Here is an 18,041-nt window from a genome sequence, read left to right on the forward strand (position 1 = left end):
ATGAGCAAAGCGCATGGGATATGGTAAAGAACTGATTGCAGAGACACGCATGAATGAATGACTCAATGAATTCATCAAACCCTCCCCCCATGTTCTCTCTTCCTTTTGGGTTCATGAAAACACACCACCACTGCCTTCCAAAGATTTTTCTCCTCCAAAATAAATAACTTTTAGGAGTAACAACTCTCACAAGCTGGATGTTGGCAAAACATGAGCTATTAGGGAGTATTTTCAGCCCCTCGAGAAATTTGGAAAATGTTTGCCAAGTTTTATCATCTTCTGACTGCTTTTTTTGGTCTTGACTATGATTTCAAGCAACAGAAAGTCGACTCGCTGGTGCTTGAACCTTGCACAAATGATGCAGTGTTTTGGCAACAGTTTACCTGTGATTCTGGCGCCTTTGCCAAAGCAATGGAAACTGAAGACATAGCTATGAGCTTGTAGCTATAAGTCTGGCACCCCTACCTTAATCCCCTCTTTTTTTCTCTTATTTTTATTTACTAGGATGAAAAGGAGAGTGCTAGAATTATTGCAAAAAGACAGTGTTTCCGGGGCCGGGAAGGTGGCGCTAGAGGTAAGGTGTCTGCCTTACAAGCGCTAGTGTAGGACGGACCGCGGTTCGATCCCCCGGCGTCCCATATGGTCTCCCCAAGCCAGGGGCGATTTCTGAGCTCATAGCCAGGAGTAACCCCTGAGCGTCAAACGGGTGTGGTCCAAAAACCAAAAAAAAAAAAAAAAAAAAGACAGTGTTTCCGTTGTGCTTTTTCTGCTCAAGTAGAATCTGGCTATCTTCTATCATGCAGGAAAACAAAATCTAAACATCCAACCCAACCTGAACCAAGTTATTTATAATATTAAAAATTGGGCTGGAGCAATAGCTCAGCACTATGGCAGTTGCCTTGCAGGCAGCTGAAATGGAACAAACTCGGGCTTGATCCCCAGCATTCCATATGGTCCTCCTAGCCTGCCAGGAGTAACTCCTGAGCACCACCAGGTATGGCCCAATACTCCCAAAAGAAGAAGACTAAAAATCACTCCCCCCATATCATCAACACTATTTTGGATAATATAAAGATTTTATTCCATTTGCACACAAGAAAATCTGCCTTCTTTGGAAACTCTCATCACTTTGGATGTATCAATATGTGAGGTAAGATTCTGGGGCTCTGGGGCCGGAGAGATAGCATGGAGGTAGGGCGTTTGCCTTTCATGCAGAAGGTCATCGGTTCAAATCCCGGCATCCCATATGGTCCCCCGTGCCTGCCAGGAGCAATTTCTGAGCATGGAGCCAGAAATAACCCCTGAGCACTGCCGAGTGTGACCCAAAAAAGCCAAAAAAAAAAAAAAAAAAAAAAAAAGATTCTGGGCTCTGGGGAAATTTCATCTGTTTCACAGTTCACGTGTGTGTGTGTGTGTGTGTGTGTGTGTGTGTGTGTGTGTGTGTGTGTTTCTGGAGCTATTGATATTGCAGCTATAACTTTGTCAAGTCAAGTCCATTACAAATGCTTGGTAACTTCCGCATTAAAAAAATATAAGACGGTGACAGGTCTAAGACTTGGTGACAGTCGTCCCCATTTGGGAAAATCCAGAGGCTTTTCTGAGCCTCCATTTCCTCAACTGCAAAATGGGGCTAATGCCGACTTCCTATCACCAAAAGACTACATGGTGAAGAGGTCTGAAATGATACTACAGCGGGGAAGGTATTTTCTTTGTTTGCTGCCAACCCAGGTTTGATGGCAGCATCCCATATGGTTCCCCAAGCACTGTTAGGAAGAATTCAGAGCAGGAATCACCAGGTGCAGCCAAACAACAACCCCCACACATAAAAAAGGCTACACAATGAGAAAGTAAGTGGTATTGTTAAGTATATATATATAGAACTGTAAGACCCAGTATCTATCCACTCCTATGCATAAGAGAAACAGAGAATGTCTAGATAAAATGAACACATTCCATTTATTGAACTTTCAAAATAATACTCTTCAGAGGTGAAGAGAGAGGTCAATGGGCTGAGCTTATGCTCTGCATGTAGGAGGTGCAGGTTTGCTCCCTGTACTATATGGTCTTCCAAACCCCACCAAGAGTGACCCCTGAATACTGAGCAGGGAATAGCTCCCAAGTACCACTGGGTGTGGCCCAACAAAACAATGTTTCTTAACTATATATCTGGGGGCAGATATGATCTAGCCCAATAAGCAGTTTGCTTCCATAACAGATGTATGAATTACTTTCACCATGCCATTGCGTGTGTGTGTGTGTGTGTGTGTGTGTGTGTGTGTGTGTGTGTGTGTGTGTGTTTAATTAAAATAAAGGTAAAGCAAAGCAGCTAACCATGCTCTGGTACATTGTAAGAAGAGGAAACTTTGCTGCCAGCACCACTGGGCACAGCCAGATCCAGAGTAGGCTCGATGGTCCTGGGGTCCCTGCAATCCTGGCCAGCTTCTCCCATGGGTGTATGTTGGATGCCCCATGTGACACTGTTCCCAAACCGCCTGGCAGATGAAACCCCATAGAGAAACTGTTCTGGGGAACCCCATAAGGGGTTTCCTTGAGGAGAAAGGTTCAGAAGCACTGCTTCAGAGATGCAGAACAATAGCACAAAGAGGGTCCCATCTCCCCTTGATTAGTGATTGCTAATTACTCTGGGCCATTGAGGGCTCTGCTTAAAGGAGATCAACACTTTGATAGATCAAACCTATCAACACCGTGTTGCTCCTGAGGCATTCCTAAACCACAATGTTTATGCTTATCTTCTCCCTGACACCTCACTTGCCCCTGGCTATGCTTCTGCTATGTCCTACCACCCTGCATATTCCAGTTCCTCTTGCCCTACATAAACATTGTTGGAATGGAATAAAGTGTTTCTGGTCATCAACTTGTCTGGGACCCTGTTCTTTCTCAGTCATCAGATAGGGGAATGCCCTCTGTCCCAAATGCACCAGGAAGATGTAAGTTGACCCTTTCAGGGAGACAGGGTCGGCATAGGTACAGGTGATTCTGCCCACTCAGCATCCAGAAACCCTTCTCTCCACTCTGCACACTCCGCACTGAGCCAACCTGGCCTAACCCAGGCTCTCCTGGGTCCCAGCCCAGAAAAATGCCTTGGCTGAGAGTAGCAAGAGCCAGTGCTTTGGGGATTTGGTTGCATTTAGCAGGACAGGCCCCTGGGGAGGGACATGGAGTATGAAAGAACCAATGCCACAAGGTCATCAAAAACACTGGCGTCTGTCTGTCTGTATCTCTGTCTGTCTGTCCTCTGTCATCTGCACCACCTATTCTCTTTGACTGGAAACTTCCATTTCACATTAATCTTTCAACCTGGCAGGGGGTCCCCTCCCACTACTCTCACCCTGATTCTTTTGACAAGCATCCCCAGGGAAGAAGGAAGCAGTCCCTGTCTGTTCACTAATTTTTTTTCCAAATAGGAACCACACCCAGCAATATTGGGGTGGTGACAAGGAACTGTGTCCCTGAACTCAATTAAACTAAAGCACTCCAATATTCCAAACTTCCCAGAAACACCACGGTTCACTCTGAGATAAGGGGTGCAGTGCTAACTAACTCGGTGCCTGCATTCAAGTGTGTACCCCTAGCCAGTGCTGCAACCAAATATGTAAAGCCTGGTCCTATGACCCAAACAACAAATGGAGAAGGGAGAAAAATAAAACGCCCAGAGGGGTTTGATGAACTACATGAGCAAAATGTCAAAGGATACAAGTAGTGAAATGCTCTCAAAACCAACATAAATGCAATTTATATGGCTACAGGGACAGTGCTCTAGACACGGCCATCATATAATCATCAAAGTGTCAGTTCAACCCTGGAGGATTTAATTGGGCTCCATTTTGGACACAAGCTTTCTATGAAGGGCACTGGTAAAATTGGAAGCTTCTAGAAGTTGACATAGATAAATTGGTAGATAAGCAATGTAAAGAAAAGAAGGCTGGGGACACTCATAGAAGATGGTCTGGAAAAGAGCGAACTTGAGAGCAGCTGTCCTACCCTGGAGCTCTTTATGGGAATGAGGGGCAGCTGAGCACTCTCTCCCCAAAAATATCCCAGGGGCTGGGATTTCACCCATACAGGTGAAACTGCAAAGAGAATTTCTTTTTCTTTTTTTTTTTTGGTTTTTGGGCCACACCCGGCGGTGCTCAGGGGTTACTCCTGGCTGTCTGCTCAGAAATAGCTCCTGGCAGGCACGGGGGACCATATGGGACACCAGGATTCGAACCAACCACCTTTGGTCCTGGATTGGCTGCTTGCAAGGCAAACGCCACTGTGCTATCTCTCCGGGCCCAAAGAGAATTTCTTACTGTAGAATGTTCTAGAATGCCCCAGCACCACTTTCAGATCCAAGAAAGAGCGGTGTATTCCAAATATCATTAGTCCAGGACCTCTCCATAGAGCTGGTGATCTTCTATGTATACAAACATGCCTGGGAAACCCAAATGTGAAGTTTTGGATTCCCAAGACGCTACACCCTAACAGGGACACAGGGAGTTTGGAAGTACTCAGACACAGTGCCTCTTTCTAAGACATCTTCATCCACAAAGAATGATAATTAGGGCTGGGGAGCTCAGTGGTTGCGTGCCTGCCTTACCACAGGCTGTAAATTCCAGCTCAGTGCCATCCACTTGTATGAAGGGTGACACCATAAACACAACCACTAGGGGTCCTCAGTGCTCCAGTATGATCTCCAGCACCCACAACCACATGTGTGACACACACCCCAATCACTGCAACAAGGGAAGGGAAGGAGGAACAAATTTATAGCTTACATCTCGATGATACAGTACTTGCCTTGCATGTGTGAGGTTCTAGATTTTATCCCTAAGACAATACCAAAAATTTTTCATTTGATTAACTTCTTTTTTTTTGGGGGGGGGGGCAGCTCTCAGGAGTTACTCCTGGCTCTATGCTCAGAAATCGCTCCTGGCAGGCTTGGGGGACCATATGGGATGCCAGGATCGAACCATCATCCTTCTGCATACGAGGCAAACGCCCTACCTCCATGCTATCTCTCTGGCCCCTCATTTGACTCATTTTTTGGGGGGGCCACACCCGGCGGTGCTCAGAGGTTACTGCTGGCTATCTGCTCAGAAATAGCCCCTGGCAGGCATGGGGGACCATATGGGACACTGGGATTCGAACCAACCACCTTAGGTCCTGGATCGGCTGCTTGCAAGGCAAACACTGCTGTGATCCAGCCCCATGATTAATTTCTTAAAAGGATAACATATAGGGCCAGAGAGATAGCATGGAGGTAGGGTGTTTGCCTTGCATGCAGAAGGATGGTGGTTGGAATTCCGGCATCCCTTATGGTCGCCCGTACCTGCCAGAGGCGATTTCTGATGCAGAACCAGAAATACCCCTGGGCGCTGATGGGTGTGACCCAAAAACCAAACAAAAAAAACAAAACAAAACAAAAAGAATAACAAATAGTGGGGAAGTGCAGTTAGGGCAGAGATGGAACTGCTATGAAAATGATAGTTGGAAATGATCACCCTGAAAAAGAACTGGGTGCTGAAAGGAGATAATACCCCTTCATCATTAACAATAGTGCAAATAACAGTGTCTAAAAAAAAAAAAGGGAGAGGGAGAGAAAGAGAGAGAGAAGAAAAATACCTGCCATAGAGATAGGTAGGGAGAGGATAAGAGGAAAATTGGGGACATTGGTGGCGGGAAATGTGTACTGGTAAAGGGTGCTGGACATTGTATAACTGAACCTCAATCATGAACAACTTTGTACCTATGTATCTCCATGATTCGATTAAATAATTCAGTTCTCTAATTAAAAAACAATAAGAATGATTGCTACCAAGTCTGGTCTAGGTAACCCTAGGCAGAGTTTCATAGGAGAAGACTATGTCAGACATTCATTGGACACTTGTCAAGGATTGAGGGGACATTCACCATGGCTGTAAGACTGTTGCTGAGTAGAAAGGACTCAATGGGCCATTGCTTCACAGACGTAAGAAATCATCAAATCTTTGTGAAAATGCATGACTTGAATTAGTCCTACAAGAATAAGTTCTGTCCAGTCAGTTCATCACCAAACAGTCTGGCCACTCCTTCAGGATATCGAATTGCTTACAACTTTTAAAAATAGATACTTTGAATTTACCAGTTCATTCGACTCACCCTCCTCCCAGACTTGTAGGACAGCAAGAGAAACTGGCATTCTACTATGAAGGACTCTGACTATGTCTTCTTTGGTGAAGAACATTAGTACGGCTACTCTACAACCCCAGGGGAGTGGGGACGGTAAGAAGAAGGTAAAATTTCATGCTAATGTCCAAACAAGCAGGGAGGAGGCAGGAGGGCCTCGGATATAAACGCTAAGGCTCTCAGGGCAACCCAAAGCACCCCATTTTACACCCTTTTCCCAAAACAGGAGGCATACACACTTCTCTTTTGATAGAGTGCAGTTTTGTTTTGTTCTTTTGGCCATAGTGGTGATGCACAGTGGTTAGTCCTGGCTTTATACTCAGGAGTCACTCCTGTTGGGCGTGGAGAACCATATTGGGATGCGGGCATCGAACCCAGGTCAACCATAGGCAAGGCAAGCACCACTGTACTATTGTTCCAATCCAGTGTACATTTTTTAAATCTCCTGTCCACCTAGCAAAACACGTTTTCCTTGACGTTCTTCTTTCATTGGACCCCAATAAAGCAGAGTTCATTGCTCCAGAAAACACGAGCTTATTAAAGGGAAAAATTTAATGCTGCCGTCCAACCTCTTTATACATGCAAACAAAAAGCTGACTGGTTCCATCTAGTGTCTTCCCCAAAATGGAAATATGGACAAAGGTTTCCTTGACCACAGGGGTACTAAAACCAGGTTTCTCACGCTTATTCCTGCAGACTCCAGGACCAGGCAGCTGTGGAGGTGAGGGGGGCCCCCAATTTCCTGTCTCAAAGCTCCTGGTCCTCTAAAAGAAAGACTGATCATTTGGCAGAAGACATGCCACTTCATGTGGGTGGTTGTAAATAACCTGCAACCTGGCTGAGATCTTGCGAATTGGGTTGCTACTTTAGGGTGACCTGGGGTAAGATGCTCTTCTGAGCAAGGAAGTGATGGGGGTGCTCCCTTACCTGTCCCGAAGCTCTCCTCCCCACATAGGGACAGTTTGCTGGCATCCATCAGATTCCCGAAGAACTTCCAGCCTGTTGGGGTCTCATACAAAGCAACCTTTGTGGCGTGAGCCACCCTGTAAAAGCACAAAAGCCAAGTTGCAGCATACGTGTGAGGCATGGAAAGCAGCAGCTGTTATTGCCATCCAGGGTCTCACTGAGCATGGTTCTGAGGTAGACAGGAGTCTCAGATGGGTGAAAAATTGTCAGTGGAAATTCCTACACAATGGGTAAGTCTGTGTGGAGTCTGAGGGAGTATATAGGAGAGGAAGAAAGGGACGAATATTGATGACTGGGTTTCATATTTTAGAAGAAGCAAACAGTTGCAAAAAAAATAAAAATAAAAAGGAAAGAAAAGGAAAATGACAGGACTGGTTTTGAGGTGCTGTATGCCAGTTTGCAATGAGGCCTGTTCCATAAAGGATGAAGTTTTTTTTTTTTTTTTTTTTTTGGTTTTTGGGCCACACCCGTTTGACGCTCAGGGGTTACTCCTGGCTATGAGCTCAGAAATCGCCCCTGGCTTGGGGAGACCATATGGGACGCCGGGGGATCGAACCGCGGTCCGTCCTACGCTAGCGCTTGTAAGGCAGACACCTTACCTCTAGCGCCACCTTCCCAGCCCCAAGGATGAAGTTTTGATGCTATGTTTAGTGAGTTTTGAGCTCAGCTTTTTACAGGCAGGGAGACGGAACCCAGATGCTTTGTTATGTGCCCCCAGGTCACACGGTTGACATTGCCAGCACAACCAGCACCTAGCTTCCCTTAATTCCCCTTAAATTTTTAAATTTTTTTTGGGGGGGTCACACCCAGTGACGCACAGGAGTTACTCCTGGCTATGCACTCAGAAATAGCTCCTGGCTTGGGGACCATATGGGACGCCAGGGGATCGAACCACGGTTCGTCCTAGGTTAGTGCTCGTAAGACAAATGCCCTATTGCTTGAGCAACCGATCCAGCCCCAATTCCCCTTAATTTTACCAGGAAATGCCACAAGGTCAGTGACCATCAGGATCTCCCAACTCTACCATCTCAATTCTCTAGGGCCCACAGTCCTATCTCCCCTCAAACTCCTTCATCTTTGTGCTTCCATGTAGTATTTCTGTGTTCCCAAAGAGGAATAAGACTTTTCCTTGTAGGCACAGAAGGGTTCTCAGAGACTGTCTGGGAACATAAAATATCAACTTCTGATTCTTTTTATTTTGGGTAGTAGTGGTGTGGGAGTGGATTGGAGTCATACCAGCTAGTGCTCAGGGCTTACTCATAGCTCAGTGCTCAACGATCACTCCTGGCAGGGTTTGAGGACCATAAAATTAGCAGGGATCAAACCTGGGTTAGACACAGGCAAGGCAAGTGCCTTTCCAGTTGTACTATTGCTCTGGTACCTGATATTTTTTTCCTTTTTGATCTTTTGGGCTACACCTGGTGGAACTTGGGAGTAGCTTCCAGCTGTACTAGGGGACCATGTAGTGCTGGGGATCTAAACTGGGTCTCCTATATGCAAGAATGTACCCCAAATCTTTGTGCTGTCTCTGGTCTGTAGCTTCTAATTATAAGTCTCACTGATTTAACTAAGATCTTGGGAGACAGCAAAACTCTGACTTCTGGGGCCGGTTAGATAGCATGGAGATAAGGCATTTGCCTTGCCTGCAGAAGGATGGTGGTTCGAATCCCGGCATCTCATATGATCCCCTGAGCCTGCCAGGAGCGACTTCTGAGCATAGAGCCAGGAGTAACTCCTGAGCGCTGCCGAGTACGACCCCCCAAAACAAACAAACAAACAAAACCCCAAAAACTTCTGACTTCTGCTTCCTCTTCTTTAGTCAAGGGTAAGAAAGCTCTCTCCTGCTATTCTTCCTGCCTACCTTCCTAACTTCCCTTTTTGTTGTCCTGCCTTCCCCCTTTCCTTCCTTCAATCTTTCCTTCCTTCCCTTCCTTCCTGGTGTGGGGCTGGGGAGATAGTTCAGGGGTTAAGGCTTTTGCCTTGCACGTGGTCAACCCCAGTTCAATATCAGGCACCACTGAGACAGATTCCCCAGTAATGCCTGAGGGTGGCAAGGGGTCCACTCCCAGTGGCTCTTGGATTCTTAGTCAACCTTGGGTTTCTAGGCATCTCTAAGAACCTGAGCTGGGCCAGAGGATGAGGCACTGGTCAAACCCTGCAGTGCCAGGGACACCTGGGGTTACCTCATTGGGGGTCACACTGGCTCATGTTTGGGAAGACTCCGGGGCTACCCTGGGCTATGCTAAGGGGCCTGTATGGTGCCAGGGATTGAGCTGGGTCAGATGCAATGTTTGTGCCTCACTCTTTACCTAATCCTTCCTTTCTTATTTTTTTTTTTTATGGTTTTGGGCTATCCCCGGCAGTGCTCAGGGGTTACTCCTGGCTCTGTGCTCAGAAATGGCTCCTGGAAGGCATGGGGAACCATATGGGATGCTGGAGATTGAACCCAGGTCAGTTGTATGCAAAGCAAATGCTGTGCTATTGCTTTGGCCCTACCCTTTTAAAAGCTGATGTGCGTTTGGGGTGAGTATGGGTATATATGTGGGAGCAGGGAGGGGGATGTGAATGTAAGTGGAAGAGTATGAAGTGTTTGGAAATGTGGCATATATGTGTGGAGATGTGTGTGTGTGTGTGTGTGTGTGTGTGTGTATGTGAGGTGTGTGATATGTGGGTATGGGAAGGCGGAATGTGTTGGGTGTTTGTGGGTGTGTGGAGGACAGGACGTGTAATGTGCATTTGGAGTACCATTTTTCTGGCATATAAGACGACTTTTGAAACGAAAAAAAAGTCAACCGAAAATCGGGGGTCGTCTTATACGCCGAGTATCTCCCGAAAAACATTTTGACATGCCGCTAAACGAAAATCATCTGGATATTGCCACAAAACCATTTTTCCAACTTGATCCTGCAGCAATCACTGCAAGGCTGCTCGGACCCGCCACCTCTCTAGCTCAGCCAATCCAAGCAAGCTTCTGATGCATGCAAATTAGACAATGTTCTGGACCCGAATCTACGCTGTAAAAAGCCTGCTCAGCTTGGCCAGAGTCAGAGAGGAAGTCTAAAATTAGGGAGTCGTATTCTACGCCCGGTCGTTTTATATGCCAGAAAATACAGTATGTGAGAAAGCAAGATGTGGGAGGTGTTGGGGTATGGGGATATATAGGGATATATGAGTGTGTGGGTTTTTATGGGACATGGAGTGTGTGTGAAAGGTATGTGTGTGTTTAAGATCAAGGTGGGCATGTGTGGGTGTGTGCGGAGATGAAGTGTGCATTCTGCATCAGGCACACAGTGGGAGGCAGAGTTTGGAGGTGCAGAGCCCAGTCTTTCTCCAGTAGAAGATGACAGTCCCCCAGGGCACATCATCACTTGAACGTGCCCCCAAAACAAACAGATTCAGGCCAGGAGAGAAGAGACTCAGGAGACGCTCAGGGAGAGGAGGCGACACTTCCCCCCCCTGCTGCTGCCTTCATGGAATCAATAGGAACTGCAGGACAGAAGCTCTGACAGCCCCCCACCCCCAACCCCATGGGAACGAGCTCCAGCCAAGGCCAGGAGGCAGCACATACCGGTCCAGGGCGCCACTGGTAGGCATGCTCCGGGCAAAGCCGTGCACGCCTGTCCGCTGGAAGTAAGGGATGCTGGTGATGTTGGCGGCGATCACAGCCACAGAGTCTGAGGGGTTCACGAAGAAGCCGTGCTTGCCCAAAATCATGTTCCGGTCCTGGGGAGACAGGGGGGTGGGATGACTCTGGTTCCATCCTGACACCATGAGGTTCCCTGAGCACTGTCCAGATTGGTCCTGGGGGGTACCTGGGACCTCCAGCCCAGACTATTGTATTCTGAACATCAATTGACTGAGAATTCACTGGGCCTGCCCCCCAGTTCCTCTGAGAACCCTTAGGAGACTTCCTACAACCCTTCCAAGAAGTGTTCAACTGCTAGACAGCATCTCCGAGATTCCATGGAGAGAAACCAGGCATGTCCTTATCGCCTATGTCATGAAATAGCCTAAAACTGCCAATGGCGCCCAGATAGGAGGCCTAGAAGGTTCATTCATTCTTATACAGCAGATATAGATGAATGGTAGTGCACAGGCCCAACCCTTGAGAGGATCATAGGACCTTGTGAGGGGGCTTTGAGACCCCACTAAGCTCAGCAAGCAACTCCCATCCATCTGTGGGGATCTGTGGCCCCAATACCCAACCCTCCCAGTAAACATGCCAAATGCATGAGAAAGTTGGTGTGAGCTCCCACTCCCACCTCAGGTCTTGGCACAAGTCAACTGCCATGTTGACTGCCATGAGGGGAAACATCTTGACTCCCAACAGTCACTCACAGACTCATGGGGCTCTGTGGAAACAGCCCCCCATTCTCCTCCCCTTTCAGAGGATCAGGTCAAATGGAGTCCCCAGCCCCATTCCAGGCACCTGCACCTACCCCATCGCCATCAAAGGCCGCCCCAAAATCATGCTCTCCCGACTTCATGGTTTCCACCAGGTCAGCTGCATAGGTGAGGTTGGGGTCAGGATGGTGGCCTCCAAAGTCCTCCAGGGGGACACAGTTCACTGCGGAATTGGCAGGCGCTCCAAGTTCCTCACAGAGAATCTTCTTCACATAAGGCCCCACGACTGTGGAGAGGAAGCGGGAGGGACAGTGAAGGGGACCTGGGGCTGGAGTGGAAGAGCTGTGGAGGGAGTGGGATCGGGGTGATAAAGATACAAGTCTCTGGGATCTCCCCATGAAGGAATAATGAGGGACAGGAAGGGCTTTTGCCTGGCACATGGCCAACCTGGGTTTCATTCCTGGCATTCCATATGGGACCCTGAGCCTGCCAGTATTGATTCCCTGAAGGCAGAGCCAGGAGTAAGCATTAAACACTATAGGTATGACCACTAACAAACAGAAAAGGAATAATGAGGTGAGGTGAGAAGGGGGTACTGGGGCTCAACAGTGTGGAGGTTCCCCCTATCCCATGCCAGGGGCTCCTCCAAAACCCCTCCTGTGACTCTTACATCACAGTTGGACCTTCTCTGAGACTCTGGCCTCTTGCTGTCTCCAGGTTGTGAAAACCTTCTTCCAACTTTCTACCTCTATCCACCATGACCACCAAGTGAGGCTTAAGAGAGCCCTCATGAAGGAGAGAAGATGTGAAGGAACTCACAGAAGCTCTGAGAAGGGCTTCAGAGCAGATACAATGCAAAAGGACCTCAGCATTGGAAAAGCCATGTTCTGAGAAGAACATTGAATGTGCCCAAAGTTACTATGAGGGATGGGGGCCCAGATTTTCCTTCTCCTTGGCTACCTGACAAACTGATGGGAGAAAAAAATCCCACAGAGGAGCCAAAGAGAGAGAACACAGTGGGTAGGGTCTTGCTTGGCACATGGCCAGCCCGAGCCAGCCCCTTACTCCCACTAGATTCTTGAATGCAGAGTCAGTAGTAACCCCTGATCATGGCCAGGCATAGCCCCAAAATAAAACAAAAAATATTGAAAAAAAATTCCACCAGACACTAATTTTTAATATAACCACCTAGAACATTCCTCCCTGAGGGACACAAAAAGGAGTGGATGTTTCCTTAAGAAAAATACTGACACCAGATACACTGCTGGGGTGAGGCCAGAGTCTCCCCTTAGGGGCCATGTGCTGAAGGGGCTGTTGACAGGGCACAGAGGGAGGTTAAGGGAGAGAGCCAGACCTTGGGGCCTAAGCTCCACAGCCAACCTCCCAGGTCCAGTTCCCTGTGTCAGCATCTCACTGACCTAGGCACATAACTCATGGGAGGGTAGAGGGAGAAGGGGGGGGAGAGAAAGAGAGGAAGAGAAAGAGGAAGAGAAAGAGAGGAAGAACAAGAGAGAGGGAGAGGGAGAGGGAGAGGGAGAGAGAGAGAGAGAGAGAGAGAGAGAGAGAGAGAGAGAGAGAGAGAGAGAGAGAGAGAGAGAGAAAGAGAGAGAGATCTCCTGTCATTTCTGGACTTAATTTTCATCCTGCTCTTATCCTCATGGAGAAAAAGCACATGTGTGGGGGTGCATGAGATTGGGGGTTGGGAATGTGCAGAGCATGTCCGGCCAGTGAGGGCCTGGCCACCCCAGGAAAGATGGGGGTGTACAGTAAGAATGGAAGGCATCCTCTGAGGGGGTGAAGAGGGCAACAGGGGAGCCGTGTGTTACCTTGAGCCCAGAGCTCAAAATGGAAACACCGACCTTCACACCCCCTTGTTGGGAGGAATAACTCTGCTATTTCTGCTGTGGACAAATTAGATTTTTATTGGGGTGAACTCTGCTAGGGAAAGGCTGTAAAGTAAACGCTGGCAAAGCAGCATGAGAAGAGGCTCTTGACAAGAGCCTCATGGGGGGTGTGAATCCCCCTGTTGCATCAGACCCCCATGATGCAAAAGTGGCTCCCTGGGATGGAGCAGTGGCGCAAGCAGTAGGGTGTCTGCCTTGCACGTGGCTAACCTAGGACGGACTGCAGTTCAATTCTCCGGCGTCCCATATGGTCCCCAAGCCAGGAGTGATTTCTGAGCGCATAGTCAAGAGTAACCCCTGAACGTCACTGGATGTGCCCCCTCAAAAAAATATGGCTCCCAGCCTCCAAAAGGGGGCTCACCTCCATGCATGGCGTCGATGCGGATCTTCAGGCGGTTGGGGCCGGAGAGCAGCTCTTTGAGGGCATTGAAATCAAAGATGTTTCTCAGCATGGCGGCATATGCTTCCACTGAGTCCACGATCTCCACTGTGAGAGAAAACAGTGTGAAAAAAGTTGTGAGAATTGGATGCCAGCAGAAGCACAAGCCCCACAGAATATTCCATCTCTGTAAACTACAGCACTTTCTTATTTATTTTTCTCTTAATGTTATTGAAACCATTGTGATTTACAAAGTTCTTCTGGTTGTGTTTCAGATATACAAAGATTAGGGCCATCCCACCACCAGCGTCTACCTCCCTCCACCAATGATCCCTGAATGCATCCCATACCACCCTAGCCTGCCAGTATAGCAGGCCTAAAAGGACAGTTTGTGGCAGCTCCAAATATTTCAATAGGGAAATGTTGCTTAGGGAAACCATGGATGTCCAGAGAAAGATCTACCATATAGATAAAGCAGCTCTCTCTCTCTCTCTCTCTCTCTCTCTCTCTCTCTCTCTCTCTCTCTCTCTCTCTCTCTCTCTCTCCTCTCTCTCTCTCTCTCTCTCTCTCTCTCTCTCTCTCTCTCTCTCTCTCTCTCTCTCTCTCTCTCTCTCTCTCTCTGGTGACTATTTGCATAGTAGGTCACAACTGCTTGTGGGAAAACAAGCAGAAACTCACTCCTACTCCTGCACCTGTTTCGGCTGGGTTTTGAGCTTTAAAACAGAAAAACAAAACAAAACAAAACAAATCTAGGGGCTGGAGTGATAGCACAGTGGGGAAGGCGTTTGCTTTGCATGTGGCCAACTGGGGGTCGATCCTCAGCATTCCATATGGTCTCCTGAGCCAGAAATTACCAGGAGCAACTTCTGAGCACAGAGCCAGGAGTAACCTCTGAGCACCACCAGGTGTGTCAAAAAACAATAACAACAAAACTAAGACAAGTTGTGTTTTCAGAGAAAAAGCAACACAGAAAAGAATCTTCATTATATTTGTCTTGAAACCCACTTCTTGGTTTTCAAAAACAGACAACAGGGTTGTTCCAAGCCCCTCGTTCCATCAGTGTCAATGGACCCTGATCCCCAAGGATTTGAAGAGCTGTGGTCAAGTGTCCCCTGCCTGCACAAGCCAGTGTGGACAGTATTGGGCTTTCTGGCCTAGGACCCAACGAGCCCTCAACTTCACTTCACAAGGCCTGTTTCACAGATGAGAAGCTCAGGGTCAGAGCAGTTAAGGAATCTGCCCACACAGCTGGAATGGGCAGTGGGGGCCTCTGGACACAGGTGTGCTTGGGTTGACTAAGTCTGGTTACCACATGGCTCTGTCAGCCGTTGTCATGGCAGCATGTTTTGGTGTCATGGTAATGGGAAACATAATACTTTCCTGTTCTTTATCAAAGCCCACTGCCAGCAAGTTTTAAAGGTTAAAAAGGAAACCAGGAAAAAAAAAAACAACAACCTTGGTTTGAAGCAATAGCACAGCAGGTAGGGTGTTTACCTTGCATGCAGCTGACGCAAAACCAATACAGGTTTGATCCCCTAGCCTGCCAGGAGTGATTTCTCGTTGCAGAGCCAGGAGTAAGCCCTGAGTGTCAACAGGTATGGTCCATAAACACAAACTAACCAAGCAAAACAGAAACCACAACATAAGGTATTATCTTGCATATGGCCAACCCAGTTCAATCCCTGGCACCATATATGATCCCTTGAGAACCACCAGGGGTCACTCCTGAGCAAAGAGCCTGGAATAATCTCTGAGTATTGCTGGGTGTGACTCAAAAACACCACCTCCCCCTACAAAAATTTCTTGCGGGGGTGAAAGGAATAAAGTTTAACACATGAATGGCCAGGGATATCATACAGTAAGTAGGGTACTGTACACCTTGCATGAAGCCAAACTGGTTTTATCCTCAGCACCACACATAATCCCTGAGTACTGCCAGGAATGAACTCTGAGCACACAGCCAGGAGTAAGGTCTAAGTATAATTCAACTGAAATAAAAACACATTGATGTGGGAATGTACCACAATGGCTCACATTTGGATCTGACTTAACATGAATTGCAGCACTCAGTATCCACATGTTAATGTTTATACATACACCCAGAGTGGCCCCTAAACAGAATCAAATGAATCACTTAACCTCATTCAAGGAAAAAGCCCAAGCTGTATATTGCTGTCCTGAATGTTGAGTGTATTTTCTTTTTCTTTAGTTTGTGTGTGACATAGGAACTTACTTAATATTTTTAAACTAGGAGAAAGTTTTTTTTCAGTATTTTTAAATCGAATTTGTTTTACTCTGTTCTTTCAGGTCTATAGTTCCAACTTTGAAACCCTACCCAGCATTACTGCACAGTTTGTCATGGGCTGCACAGAGACCATCTGGCGCCGTTTCTTTGAGCATTTGCTAAATCTGAGCATCGGCCAGTGGATTCTTGAAGTTCAGCAGAAGAGTAGTGTTGCAGGAGCAATGAATACGCCCCCATTCCATACTAACTGGCTACTGTGCTTGCCTTCCTGTGCTAGCCCAGGTTTCCTGCCTAAGCTAACTTCACAGGAAGTGCAAACCAATAGACATACTCGTTAGGAGTCACTGCTACCCCCTCGGTCTTGAGATATATAAAATCCTCAATAAAAAGATTAGGCAGGAGCCAGAGAAATAGCACAGCGGTAGGGCTTTGCCTTGCATGCAGTCAAATCCAGGCCGTGTGGTGGATTGAATCCTGGCATCCCTAATGGTCCCTCGAGCCTGCCAGAAGCAATTTCTGAGCGCAGAGCCAGGAGTAACCCCTGAGTGCTGCCACCGGTGTGACCCAAAAACCAAAATAAAAAGTTAGGCAAGCCAAGGAAGCAAATGTTTTCTTTAAAAAAAATCTTGTTAATGGAGCCAGAGTAATAGTACAGCGTGTAGGGTGTTGATCATGGAGGAGTCCAACCTGAGTTCAATTCCCAGCACCCTTTATGGTTTCCTGAGCATCACCATGAGTGACCCCTGAGTGCAGAGGTATGAGTTAGCCCTGAGCACTGTTTGGGTATGGCCCCAGAATAAACAAACAGACAAACAAATGTTGTTGCTTTAATTGTTGAAATTTCCAGGGGTCTAAACATTACTGAAATATTGAGAAGTTGGGAAACTCTCCCAGGCATTTTCTAAGCACATCTTCGAGATGTGCCCGAGTGCCTGTCTCTGGCAGGAGTCTATCCAGTGGGTCCAAACAAAAAAAATTGTGGGGCCAAAGCGAGATAGCGCAGTGTGGAGGGTGTTTGCCATGCATGTGGCTGACCCTGGTTTGATCCCTGGTATCACATATGGTCCCCTTGAGCCTGCTAGAAGTGATTCCAGAGCACAGAGCCAAGAGTAATTCCTGAGCGTTACTGCGTGTCGCCCAAAACAAACAATCAATCAATCAATAAAAAGAGCTGTGTACAGGGGGAAGAAAACCCATGAGGACAGAGTCCTGTATCCTCATTTTACTAATCTGAATGGCTGGACAGAGGTCTTCCCTCAATGACTATGATGTCCAGACATTCAATGACAAATTGACAATCAGCATGGCCTGAGTCGGGGGTTTCAACTCAGTCCTGAAAAAGAGTCTGATTGAATTGTACCAAAATTAGGGCAGGAAGGAAAGTCTGTATCCAGCATAATTGCTCAAGATGGGACTTGAATCATATTCGTGGAGCCCTCTCAGCTTCTGCTGCCTCATTGGGAATAAGTGAATGTTATTCCAGTCCTGCCCTGATGGGGCTACTGTGAAAATTCAAAGAAAGCAGCAGGGGACAATCCTAGCACATAACAGCATCTCGATAAACTTTTGTCATAAACGAGGTCTTACAGATCTATGGATCCAGGCTGCCCATTTTACAGGTGTGGGAACTGAGGTCTAGGGATCTAGAATGACCTCTCCAAGATCATATAAAGGATGATGGGCAAGTCTCGGAGAGGCTGAGTCACAGGACTCCCAGACTCTACTCTAGGCTTGTTCATTTCCTGCACGCACTCATGCCCAGCCAAGATGACAATCCTTTTCCCAGTATGGAAGGATCTTCCTGTCCTCACAAACTGGTTAGAAACTCAGAACATAAATTGTTCCCACTAGAACCAGAAAGGGGGGCTGGAGGGGTTTGAAACATACCTGTGAAAGGTTTGAACTTGTTTTCCAGGTCGAACTGCTGCTTCCCCAGAACCCCGAGGTCCACTTTCAGGTCAGGACAAATTGCATATTCCTCAATGGTCTTGCTGATCTGGAAGATCTTATCCGTAATGGCTTCCGGAGCAGGGCC

General features: G+C 47.4%; 1 protein-coding gene across 1 annotated transcript in view; it reads right to left on the reverse strand.

Annotated features, from left to right (window-relative positions):
- The window catches only part of PGM1 (phosphoglucomutase 1), a 69,543-nt gene that overhangs the window by 13,582 nt on the left and 37,920 nt on the right, over positions 1 to 18,041 (reverse strand). Inside the window, exons 3-7 of the mRNA XM_049774398.1 lie at positions 17,894 to 18,040; positions 13,744 to 13,869; positions 11,574 to 11,764; positions 10,703 to 10,857; positions 7,096 to 7,211 (exon numbers count right to left, since the gene is read on the reverse strand). Coding sequence (XP_049630355.1) covers positions 7,096 to 7,211; positions 10,703 to 10,857; positions 11,574 to 11,764; positions 13,744 to 13,869; positions 17,894 to 18,040 — 735 coding nt within the window. The remainder of the gene's footprint in view (positions 1 to 7,095; positions 7,212 to 10,702; positions 10,858 to 11,573; positions 11,765 to 13,743; positions 13,870 to 17,893; position 18,041) is intronic.

The sequence above is a fragment of the Suncus etruscus genome, chromosome 6 (genome assembly GCF_024139225.1).
Source record: "Suncus etruscus isolate mSunEtr1 chromosome 6, mSunEtr1.pri.cur, whole genome shotgun sequence".
Classification (NCBI taxonomy): Eukaryota; Metazoa; Chordata; class Mammalia; order Eulipotyphla; family Soricidae; genus Suncus; species Suncus etruscus.